The sequence below is a fragment of the Neomonachus schauinslandi genome, unplaced genomic scaffold (assembly GCF_002201575.2).
Source record: "Neomonachus schauinslandi unplaced genomic scaffold, ASM220157v2 HiC_scaffold_261, whole genome shotgun sequence".
Taxonomy (NCBI): domain Eukaryota; kingdom Metazoa; phylum Chordata; class Mammalia; order Carnivora; family Phocidae; genus Neomonachus; species Neomonachus schauinslandi.
Genome location: NW_025408962.1, coordinates 6,489 through 18,971, shown reverse-complemented (window position 1 = coordinate 18,971; position 12,483 = coordinate 6,489). Strand labels below are relative to the sequence as shown.

The 12,483-nt window shown below is 57.7% G+C and overlaps 1 protein-coding gene across 1 annotated transcript; it reads right to left on the bottom strand.

Moving 5' to 3' along the window:
• Window positions 1-1,916: 1,916 nt before the first annotated feature.
• On the bottom strand, window positions 1,917-12,254 carry LOC110593736 (tight junction protein ZO-3). Its single transcript, XM_044912174.1, has 14 exons — window positions 12,201-12,254; window positions 11,962-12,071; window positions 11,165-11,267; window positions 10,590-10,917; window positions 9,300-9,403; window positions 8,109-8,268; window positions 7,727-7,835; window positions 6,642-6,700; window positions 6,334-6,400; window positions 5,953-6,109; window positions 5,291-5,399; window positions 4,980-5,217; window positions 4,652-4,863; window positions 1,917-2,095 (listed from the first exon to the last, which is right to left on the bottom strand). Exons 1-14 carry the CDS (start codon window positions 12,246-12,248, stop codon window positions 1,917-1,919), a joined length of 1,983 nt encoding a protein of 660 aa, XP_044768109.1. The 5' UTR covers window positions 12,249-12,254.
• Window positions 12,255-12,483: the final 229 nt, after the last annotated feature.

Here is a 12,483-nt window from a genome sequence, read left to right as displayed (position 1 = left end):
CTCCGTCTCCAGAACGTTCCATCTCCCCACACGGAGACTCTGTCCCCACGAAGCACGGACTCCCCACCCCCTGCCCCAGCCCCGGCTCCCACCCTCTCCTCTCTGTCTCTGTGGACGGGACTCCTCTGGGGACCTCCTGGGAGCGGGGTGCTGCGGGATGTGTCCTTCGGGGTCTGGCTCCTCTCGCTGAGCCCAGTGTCCTCGGGGTCCCTCTGAGTCATGGCAGGTGCCAGGGTCCCTTCCCTTCTAAGGCTGGATCATGTTCCAGCGTGTGGATGGACCACACTGTGTTTATTCACTGGCCTTGGGTCGTGTCCATGGTTTGGCCGCTGTGGACGATGCTGCTGGGAGCGTAGGGGGGCAGATGCCAGCGTGAGCCCTTGCCTTTACTTCTCGTGGGTGTAGATCCAGACACGGACTCGCTGGCTGGGTCAGGTGGTGACTGTGTTTAACTTTCTGAGGAGCTGCCAGTTGTCCTCCCCAGTGGCCGCCCCCCGCGATTCCCCCAGCCGCACAGGAGGGCTCCGGTTCCCACATCCTCACGGACACTGGCTACGTTCTGTTTGCTTCGTTTGACACTGTGGCCCTCTGAACCACAGCAGGGGCCTCCTCCTCCTCCAGCCAAGCTCCTGTCCCACAGGCCCTGCGTCCCAGGGCGCTCTTGGAAAAGCCTGCGGAAAGCTGCTGAGCCCCCGGGGGCAGTGAGAAGGCCAAACGGACAAAGGGCCTCACGTCCTGAAACGCTCACACCTTACGTGGGCACGAACACGGTGCCTGGGAGCCCCAGCCGCGAGCCGCCGTGCAGGACACATCCGCCGCCTTCCCTCACTCATCCCTCCCACCGAGGACAAGAGACCCCATTTGAGAGGCAAGGAAGGGAGGGCTCAGAGAGGGCAAGCGGCCAGCTCAGGGTCACCCAGCCACACGGAGTAGGAAGGAATTTAGGGACACTGACCCACTGGACTCCCTGGCACTGCCTCGAGCTGACAGATGCCCACCCAGAGGACCCTCCAGCCGCTAGATGAGATGTTGTACCTCCAAAAGCCCCTCCACCCTCCTCTGGGGGCTCCTAACCAAGATCTCGACCCCACGCGGCTTTGAGCTGAGGCTTTATTAAGTGCATCTGCTCTGCAAATAGTGCCCTCTGCTGGAAAGTAGCTACAGGCAATATGTAAATCAGTGGGTGTGGCTGTATCCCAATAAAACTTTATTTGTAGGTGCCGAGATTGGAAGTTCATTATCATTTTTACGTGTCGCAGAATTTTTCTTTTAACATCTCTTCAACCATTTAAAACGTGTAACTACGGGGCGCCTGGGTGGCTCAGTGGGTTAAGTGTCCGACTTGTGATTTTGGCTCAGGTTGTGATCTGGGGGTTGTGAGATCGAGCCCCGCATGGAGCTCCGCGCTCAGCGGGGAGTCTGCTGGAGGATTTTCTCTCTCACCCTCTGCCCCTCCCCACTCTCGCGTGTGCACACACACACACACTCTCTCTATATATATATAAAAATAAATAGATCTTTAAAAAAAAGTGTAAATACCATTCTTAGTTAGCAGGCTGTATAAAAACTTAGCTGATGGGCCAGATTTGGCCCAGGAGCTTTCATTTGCTGACCCCCTACTCCAGCTTGTTTCTGTAGTGGCTAATTTGGGGTCTCCTCAGGGCAATCATCTTGTTCAGTGCTGTGTCTGTAGCTCAATAAATATCTCTTCAACAAACAAAGGAACGGGTAGCACGTTGGCTGCCTGGCGAGGTGTGTTAAGACGGATTCTGAGGCTCTATCCAGATTAAGAGTGCCAAGACCAATTCAGGACATCTGGCCCCCGGCATTAGAGGGGTGCTGGTGACTCATGAGCCTCATGTTTCCACAGGCTGTTCTAACTCTCCCCACAAACAGCAGCAGCGGCAGCCTGGTCATCAAGCTGCTTTGGCCCCAGAGGTGGGGAAAGGGTTGTCAAATGACTCCCCCCGCCCCCGCCAACAAAGACCTGGGTTCTCACCTGCGATTTCGAACTGGTCAGGCATCTCAGCAGTCAACTTCTGCATCGCAATGTCTGCCACGGGCCCCAGGATCACCACCGGGCGCTTGAAGCTGGCTGAGGGGCAGAGAAACGGCAACAATCAAGGTCCCATTTGCAGCAAAGACTGCTAGATCTAACCAGGCCCATGGCTGCCCAGCTAAAGACTACATCTCCCAGCGTCCCCTGCAGGCAAGGACAGCCATGTGACTAGTCCTGGCCAATGGGGTACAAGCAGAGTTGATGCGTGCGGTTCTGCTTGTATCCTCCAGGAAAGGTAGGATCCCTCTTCATCTTCTTGCCCCTTGCCCCTGGCTGGAATGTGGGTGTTGGCGTGCCATCTTGGACCACAGTAAGGCAGAAAAACAAGATGGGAGGGGACCACCCTTGGCTGTTACTTAAAAAAGGCGTCTTGTCTGTGTCTGCAGGTGTCACATGGGGTCCGTTAGAGCAGCTGAACCAGCCAACTCAGTGGTCAGCAAACTACAACCCGGGGGCCACATCTGGCCCACTGCCTGTTTTATAAATAAAGTTTTATTGGAACACAGTCACATCCACTCTTTTACGTACTGTCTCTGGCTGCCTTCCCGCAGAGCTGAGTCCTTCTGAAAGAAACTACCTGGCCCACAAAGACTAAAACAGTTTAGTGTTGGATGGACACACCATTTTAGCCATGAGGAAACGGGCGCAGAGGGCAGGAGGAAAGGGGATATCTGCTCTTGTTCTCCTCTCCTGAACTCCAGGCCTCTCTCTCTCAAAAGCTCGATACATTCAGATTTCTAAACATTCTTTGGTCAAAATTAAGTTGGCGGCCTTTTATTTTTAAGTCTGTCTCAAAAAATAAAAAATAAGTCTTTCTCCTCTCCTGGATGTTGGAGAGGCAACTTTGGAGCAGCTCAGCCCAATCCCATCCCTCCAGCAGGTTTTTTTTTTTTTTTTAAAGGCCTCTGCACCTGCCGCGATTCTTTCTCCCCCGAGGCCGTGGGCGAGAGCTTGCTTCCCTTCTGGTAATCTGGATGGGGCCGTCTTCCCACCAGCCCAGTGCTCAGAGGATCTATGATCTATGTGCTGCTTTTGTGTGTATTTATAAATATTTGATTAATTTCTTAAGATTTTTAGCTTTTTAAAATTAATTGTTAAAAATATACATAACAAGGGGCGCCTGGGTGGCTCAGTTGGTTGGGCAACTGCCTTTGGCTCGGGTCATGATCCTGGAGTCCCGGGATCGAGCCCCACATCGGGCTCCCTGCTGAGCAGGGAGTCTGCTTCTCCCTCTGACCGTCCCCCATCTCATGCTCTCTCTCTCTATCTCATTCTCTCCCTCAAATAAATAAATAAAATCTTTAAAATATATATATATATACATAACAAAATTTACTATTTCACTGTATATTTTAAGGGGTACAATTCAGTGGCATTTAGTACATTCACAGAGCTGTGCAGCCACCACCCCTAGTTTCAGAATATTCTCATCACCCTGAAAAGAAATTTGTCCCCATCAGAAGTCACCCCCTTGTCCCCTCCCCCAGCGCCCGGCCCCCACGAGCCCCCTTCCCGTCCGTGGATGAGCGTGTTCTGGACGTGTCACACATATGGACTCACACCCCGTGTGGCCTTCTGTGTCTGGTTCCCTCCCTGAGCGTCGTGGGCTCGGGGTCCGTCCCTGGGGCCGCACGTGTGGGCGCCTCACTCCCATTTGTGGCCTAGGGACGCTCCTGTATGTTATATCCCTTCATCTGTTGATGAGCATTTGGGTTGTTTCCACATTTGGGCTGTTGTGAATCACACTGCTGTGAACACGCGTGTGCAGGTTTAGGTCTAACACCTGTTCACAGTATGGGTGTATTTTAAAGGGTGTCTGTTTAGCACCAGCAGCACCCACTGAATGTACAGCCCCTTCTCGCTGTGCTGTCTGGTGCCATGGGGGGCGATGGAGCACTTAAAATGTGGCTCAACAGGGCGCCTGGGTGGCTCCTTCGGCTCAGGTCATGATCTCAGGGTCCTAGGATCAAGCCCCGCATCGGGCTCCCTGCTCAGTGCAGAGCCTGCTTCTCTCTGTCCCTCTGCCTGCCACCCCCGCCCCCGCTTGTGCTTGCTCTCTCCCTCTCTCTCTCTCTCTCTGTCAGATAAGTAAATAAAATCTTAAAAAAAAATAAAATAAAATGTGGCTCGTCTGAACTAAGATGCACTTTGAGTGCAAAATACACACCAGATTTCTTCGAACACAGTGCACACACAAAAAAGGATGCGGAATATCTCACTGACAACTTATAATTGGATTATCTATTAAAATAATACTTTGGCTACATTAACAAGATAAATTATTTATATTATCTTTAACCATTTCTTTTTCGAGATTCTATACGTCGTTTGCACATTTCAATTGGAAATAGAAATTAATTTTTAAGGAAAGAAGCCCTTTCCTGTTTCCTTACTTCGGCACCCTACAATAACCAAAAATGGGTATTTTTGGTGGGAGAAGAGAGGTAAGGATGGGGGCTTCTGAAGGCTGATGTGGCTGAACACTTGGCCCAGAACTTCCAACAATCTTACGAGCCTCCCCAGCCTGGGGTGGCGGGCTCCCCAGGGACTCACCCTCTCGAAGCACCCCAGGGACTCACCCCAGGGACTCACCCTCTCGAAGCACCACGCGTTCATACGGCGGGTAGTGACCCTGCCTGGTCAGAGCGGACAGGTCCTCGCGGCTCTGATGGGTGGTCTTCTTGGCCCCACGCCGAAGGCCCCGCAGCCGCCAGAACTCGGCCCGCGCGCTGGAGCCCGCCGAGGCACCCGGCCCGGCCCCCACGGCGCGCTGGGCCGCCTCCAGACTGGCCAGCTGCTCCGCCCTAGGGAGAAGGCAGGGGACTGGTCACCGAGGGCGGCAGAAAAGCAGCCCAGAGACGGTGGGCAGCGAGGCCGTGCCCGTCTCCGGCGGGGAAGCCGCGGCCGAGGGGCGGCCCACCTGCTCTGGTTGGGGATGATGCCCCGCTCCTGCTCCCGGAGGTCGCGGCCCATGCGCACAGCCAGCCAGTGGCCCCCGCGGGCGCGGCTCTGCCCAGGGCCGGGGCACAGCGTGTCCAGCACGTGGAAGACGTCTCCGCGGGTGAAGCCCAGGCCCGATGGCGGACTGGCCTCCAGCTCGAAGTGCGTGCGGATGTAGAAGGAGTCGCCCACCCGGGACTGCACCATTTTCCGGAAGACTGCGGACAGGGGAGGCTCCGTGAGCACCCAGGCCGCCGCCGGGCCCCGGCCCTCCTGGCCACACACACTCACTGTCCTGCTTCCGCTGTGTTACCAGCTCCACGTCCTCGCCCGGTGGCAGCCCCAGCAGGAACTGCACGGCCTCCTCCCGCGTCAGGTTCCGGAATGGCACGTCATTCACCTGCCAGGAGGGGGGCACGAGATGGGGCACAGCCCCGGGAGGAGGATGGCGGGGACGAGACATGGTGCCGCGCTTGCAGGGGCGAGGGGGTCGGAACAGGGAGGAGACTGAACATGGGTGAGATTGTAGAAGGAGTCTAAGGAGGTGCCGGTTGTGGAGGGAGGCAAGACTCGCCGGGAAGGCACGACCCGGCCGAGGCCGTGGCCCAGACGACGCGGTCAGGACACGGTGGGCGCAGCCGGGACACGAGCGACAAGATTATGATGCTGACACTGATAACAAGCACGAGTCCCGGACAAGGTCATCACTTGGGCAACGAGGTCATGACACCGATAACCAGGATGTGACACGGACAAGGTCGTGACCCAGACAAGCCGTGCCCCAGTCAGCAAGGTCGTGATCCAGCCAACAAGGTCATGACGCAGGCAGGGAGAGGCGTCAAAATGTGCAAATGCCCGTGGTGGCGGTGGGCAGCCCTCGGGGTGGGCACAGGGGAGGAACGCAGGCAGGGAAGACTCGGGTACCACACCCACCGCCCGCTGCCCCGGGTCACCTGCAGAATCTGATCTCCCTCCTGGATGCCCTGCCCGTCGGCCGGGCTGCCCTCCTGCACCCCCGACACGAAGATGCCCACGTCGTTGCCGCCGGCCAGCCGCAGCCCGATGGTGGTGCCCTTGGGGAAGCGGACCACCCTGGAGTCGGGGCTGTACCTGGGAGGCGAGGCAGAGGCGGGGTCAGGCCGGAGGGGGCGGGGAGGGGGCGTGCTGGGCGTCCTTGGGAGAGCCCCCACCCCCTCCGGGCCTCAGTTTCCCAAACAGCCCCACATGGCGGCCGCATCAGCACCCTGGTGCCGGAAGGCAGGACTGTGTGCTAGGGAGGCGGCCCCGGGATGTGCGGGCCTCGGGCCGGCGGGCTGTCTTTCTGGGGGACATACCCACGGTCCTCCACGCTCTGGCTGCTGGACACCCTGTAGATGTCATAGCTGCTTTGCCTCGGGGAGTCTGAAAGGGAACAGCAGTCTCTTTCCCAAGCCCACGGACTGGTCCAGCTGCTACACCGCTGCCTGATGGCCTCCCTGCCCCGCGGTGCTGTCACCCAGCCCCCCATCCTCCCCAGGGAGCTGTCACTGACCTCTTGGGCCCATAACAGCCTCTGTAGCCCTGCCTGGCACAGCCTCACTGGCTGGGATCAGAAAAACCAGAGGGATGCTCAAGAGTCACCACCCTTCCGCCACCTGCTCACCTGGTTCCGAGACGGTTCTGGAATCCACCGAATTTTCCCGCCGAAGTAGGGGGCTCTCCCTGGAGGGGAACGGACTTGGGGTGAAGTGGGGATGGATGCTGAGAGTGACTGTTGGAATTCTAACTTCTCTGCACCCAGGTTCAACTCCGGGTTCTGCTCCCTCCTAGCTGTGAGACCGGGGGGCCACTGCCCTCTCTGGGGATGGCTAAGTCAGCCATGTGAGCCAGCTCAGGAGTGGATCATCCACCCCCAAATCCTATAACCCTTGATGGCGCCTCAGCTGTAACCTGTTAAGATCGCGCATCAGCAGCGCCCCGCTAAGCCGCCCCGGCTCCGGATTCCCCAGACATTTACTGGTGTTTGGAGCCGCTGGGTTTTAGGGTACTTTGTTACACAGCCACAGAAAACAGACCCCCTACCTCACAGGTGCGGGATGCCTAAGTAGGGTGCCCGTTATCTAATCCCCACGTGTTGGGCACTTGGGTTTTTAGGCACTTAGTTGTGTCCTAACCACCCATCTCAGCCCCGATCCCTTGTGACTGCTATCCTTATAAAATGGGGACATTTGGACACAGAGACAGACACGCACAGAGGGGAGATGATGTGAAGGCAGACAGGAGGTGGACACCTACGAGCCCAGGACTGCCAGGGGCTACCGGAAGCTAGGACAGAGCCCCACCCGCGAGCCTCCAGGGGGAGCCGGCCCTGCCCGCGCCCTGCGCCCTCATCTGCCATCCTGAGCCCCCGCTGCCACAGGGCACCGACGCAAGGTCATTGCCTCCTGTCCCCATCTGTCATCATCATCATAAGGAACAAGCACCGATGGCTGTTGTAGCCCCAAGAGAAAATCCCTAATAGGCGCCTTATGCACTTTGAAGTCTGGGATGTGTTGTAAAATTCAGTTCCTTCTGCTTTAAAGTTGATCCATATCAGGTTTTCCCAGGACCAAGAACCCAGAGCCAGTCCTGGGGGCAGGGAGGACTATGGGTGGACGGGGGACGCCTCTTCCAGGCAGGCCACCAGGTGGAAAAGATATGTCCACGTTCCCCTCCTGCTGAACCATTCTGGCCAATGGGGGTACGTACTCGGAGGAGTTGGTTTGGCTGGCGTCCAAACTGTGTTGCACATGCTGGGGTGGTGGTGGGACGTGGGAGGGCGGCGCCTGAGACAGCTCTGAGCCGAGGTCCGAGATGTCTGCAGGGGAGAGCATGTCCCCTCAGGCCTCCTGCCCACACCTTCCAAACTGGACCCATTTCACAGAGGGAAACATCAAGGCCCCTCCCAGCAAAGGGGCCTAGACCGAGTCAGGCTCAGCCAGGGCCTCCAGCCCTGACTTACTGTGTGGCCTTGGGCAAGTTTCTGTCCCTCTGAGCCTCGCCAATCCCCACCAGGCTCTGCCTGGCACTCTCTGCACCCCCCCCCCCCGCCCTCCATTCAACCCCCAGGGCCTGCCTTCTGGCCCCTCACCATCCAGGAGGGAACTGTCGCTGTCACTGACAGCCGGTGGGATGTTCACCAGGAACTGCCCTCGGTCCCTGAGCACCAGCAGGGTCAGCTTCCCTTCTGACTTCTCGATCAGTCGCCGTGTGTCACTCAGAGACAGATTCTCGCTGGACACACCGTTAATCTAAAAGGGGCCGGGAAGGAAGAGTTAATGCGAGATCGGGGATGCCAGAAATAGATAGCTTGGGGGGGGGGCGGGGACTAGAAGCACACAATCCCCAAGAATTCATAAAGACAGCCATTCTCAAGAGGAAATAATAGAATTGGATTCCTCCTGCTCTGAGGAGACCATGCCCAGAAGTGACTCCTACAAGAATTCTAGAATTGGCCAATTTCCTGAGGGGTGGGGCGAGCACTAGGGGAAAATTAGAAGCAGGTTGAGTCCCCATCTCCCTAGAAGGGGAATTTCTCGGGAGACACTAGGAACAAACATTAGAAACAAGTCTAAGTAGGGGACAGGGAGTAGATAGCCCAAAATACCAGAAGCAGACGATCTGTAGGAGGTACTAGAAACAGACATTTAGAGGTACGTCAGAAACATAATTTGGGGAAGAATTTAATGTCCTCTCTGGGCGCTCTGGGAATCCCTTTCTATCATTTCCCGGAGGGTGTGTCTGTTTTCATTTACCCTGGGGATTGTGAGTTTGTCAACCCCCCCCCGCCGCCGCCCCCTCCGCCCACTGAGCTACCTGTTTCTAGTGTCTGCCCCAAACCACTAGAAACAGACAATTCCTCGGGGTCACTAGAAACAGATAACTCTGAAGAGGCTCTCAAAGCAATCACCTGGAAATGGTTTGGAAATCAAACACTAGGAATCACTAGAAACTGATTTTCAGGAGAGGAGTCTGGAAAGAAACCAGCTCCGAGACAGAGCCGCGCCTCTAAGCCTGGCCTCTGGACCATCAGCACTGACCAGCTAGGGCAAGTTGTGGAATGAGCACTGTGGGCCAGCGCCCCCGTGTGATTCTGGGGATACTAGAACCCGACATTTGGAGTGTTAGAGCAAAGGATGGGGGCAGGGGGGATCCTGCATTGTCCTCTCTAACCTCTGGGAAACAGGCAACACCGCGCAGGCCGATGGTTTCCGCCAGCTCTGCGGACCTTGCTGGTGGCAGGGTCTCCCTGTCTAGCCCCTGACAGGAAGCCTGGGCTCACCTGTAGGATGAGGTCTCCTTCCTGCAGCCCACGGTTCCTGGCGGCCAGGCCCGAATCAGTGATGTGCTTGATGAAGATCTGACTGCCCAGGGTGACCCCGAACTCTGTGGGGGGGAGGAGGGAAACTGAGGCAGGGCCTGGGCTGCGGGCTCCTCTCAAGCTCAGACTTCTCACCTGCCCTCGACCCTCCTGCCTGCCTTCTGGGCCGCCATCCCGCAGGGAGATCTCAGGCCCGGCTCCCTCCACGCCACCCTGGGGCTGTTCTGACAGGACCCAGGACACAGGACGTGTGATGTTAGCACAGAAGGTCATGGGCAGGGGCCTGGGAAGGAACAGGGCCCTAGTCCCCACTCCCTAGCTCCCTGCTCACATCACACGGATGCTCTTAATGACATCACCGTCAGTGTTCAGGATGTGACTCTTGCTATTAAAATCCCAAGGTGGGGGGCGCCTGGGTGGCTGAGTCGGTTAAGTGTCTGTCAAGTGTCTGTCTTTGGCTCAGATCATGATCCCGGCATCATGGGATCGAGTCCCCTATCGGGCTCCCTGCTCAGCGGGAAGCCTGCTTCTCCTTCTCCCTTCTCTTGTGCTCTCTGTCTCTCTCCCTCTCAAATAAGTAAATAAAATCTTAAAAAGCAATAATAATAATAAATAAAATTCCAAGGTGGGGACAGATGTCCAGTGCCATTTATCACATCATGTTTAGAATTCTAAGGTCACAGTGCTGCCATTGAATTGAGATGGGGTCAGAGGTCACATCCCTGCTGTTGGGGTCATGAAGGAAACGCCAGTATCATGACCCTCTACGGATGTCACAGTGGGTGAGTTTCCCGGGGCTGCTCGAAATTGTCACAAACTTAGTGGCTTTAAAACAATACCAATCTGCAATCTCATAGTTCCGGGCTCGGAAGTCCTAAAACCCAGGCGTGGGCAGGGCTGGTCCCCCCGGGGCCCCCGGGAGACCCGGCTCCGGCCTCTTCCTGGCCCGCGGCCCCCCCTCCATCCTCACTGCCAGCAGCGCGGGGTCTGCCCGTCTCTGGGACTCCCACCCTCTGCCTCCCCCTCGTGAGGGCCTCATGAGGACGCCGGGCCCCCCGGCAACCCAGGGTCACCCCCTCTGCCGCGTGAGGGGACACGTCCCAGGTCCGGAGGGGCCAGGACGGGGACACCCGTGGGGGCCTTTATTCTGCTGACCACCCGCCACACGGGACGGGGGTCAGGGCAGTGGCGACCCCCCTCTGCGGGAACGCTGACCCCACCGCCCACAGCACACCCCAGCCGCCGGTTCACCTTCGCTCTCTCGCCTCCGCACCAGCACGGACTTCACGGGCTTCATCCGCACATCCTGCCGCGGCAGCCGCTTAAAGCCAGACACCAGGGCCAGCCCCTTGGCCTCAGAGCTACCACCGGGGGGGCTCCTGCGCCCATGGCTGCCGGCCCGGCTCCGGCGGCCCGCCCTCGGCCGGCGTGAGCGCTCGCCCCAGGAGCGGCCGGAGCCACTGGATGTGTCGCCTTCGTAGCCCTGGCCGTGGTCGGCCTCGTCGGAGTCCTGATGTCCCTGGCCAGAGGGGCTGCCCTTGGCGGCAGGCAGCTGGATTTTCCGCGGACGCTTCACCGTCTGTTAGGCGAGGAAGGGAGGGCCAGCTCAAGGCTTTCCCACCCACTGGCTCGTCCTGGGGGACCCTGGCCCCTCTCTGGGCCTCAGCATCCAAGCTGTGAGATGGGGACAAGATTCCACTTGCTTGTAGATGCTTACGCTCAGACTGCCCATGAGCTGCAGGACCAGGTGGGGCTCGGTGGGGGGCTGGGGAGGCAGAGGTGCCCCCTGTACCAGGGGCTGCCCCTCCCACCCGACCCCCACTCACAATGTTGGCCAACTTGGTGCAGGTCTTGAGTATCTGAATGGCAAAGGTGGAGGTGACACTCTCCATGGAGACCCCATTCACCATGACGATGTGGTCCCCTGTCCTGAGGGAGGAGGCTGGGTCTCAGGGAGGAGGCCTCACCTTGCACTTTGGGGCAGGCACCCCCAGTTCTACAAGGCCTGGTTCTAACTGACTGGTGTCCCATGTCTCACAAAGACATTTATCCTTCTGGGCCTCAGTTTCCTCATCTGTAAAATGGGGGCCAATCATGGATGCTACTGTAATAATAAAATGCAACCACAGAACAGAAGCTGTGGTTATAACGGGTGTCTCCATACTCCTCATTTCTTCTGTCCATCCCCTCTTTCTGCTATTCTCCCCCTCTTTTCCCGTCTGGGTTTCAACATCTCTCTCTCTGAAGCTGTTCCTTGTTCCAGGCTGAGCCAGATCACCCGTCAGCCACTCAGGTCCCAGAACCATTTTCCCCCAACATAACTCCCAGGAGCCTCCTGCCCCCAACGGCTCAGAACACTGGGTTTCCTTCCCTCCAGCCAAAACAGGTTTCCCAGTCTTTTCATTCCAGGAATGCCATGGGGCCACTATGACCCTGAGACCGACATCGGAGGACCAGAAATTGCCTTGGGGAGAGGGAGGGCCACATCACCAACTCCGTCCTGCTACCAGCTCCAAGCCCTGTGTTGGCAGGGCTGGAAGGCGCCAGGCACTTTCCTGGCTCCTAGCTTTGGCCCGCACAGGTCCCTCCTCTCGGCCAGCAACCCTGCTGCCTCGATACGCACAGCAGTCTGCCCTCCGCTGGTCCCCCGGGCACCACATCAGAGACAACCACGGATCCACTGGGCCGGTCTCGGCCACCAGAGATTGCAATGCCGAAGCCTCGCCGGGGGTCCTAGGAGAGGATGAGACATAGGATGAGCTTCTGCTTCCCATGGGGACAAAGTTTCTCCCGTCCTGTTGAGCAGCCCAGGATCAAGAAGACATTCTTGTTGGCAACCACGCGGGGAGAGGGAGGCCTCACCTTGCAGAGCGTGGCCGTGTGCTGTTCCCAAATGGTCATCTCCTCCATGTCCAACACCTGACAGGAGGGAATGGAAGATGGGCGTGAGGCCATGGCAGGTCCACTGGAGCACTCGGGGGTCCCCTGCCCTGGGTGAGGAGCCCGGCTCTGACACTCCCATGGTCCAAGCCTGTGGGCAAGTGGCTACCTCTCTGGAGACCTCAGCTTTTGTATCTGCAAAGTGGATTTATGTCAGGGGTTCTCAGTTAGGGACCATTCTGCCCCCCAGAGGACACTTGGCAAC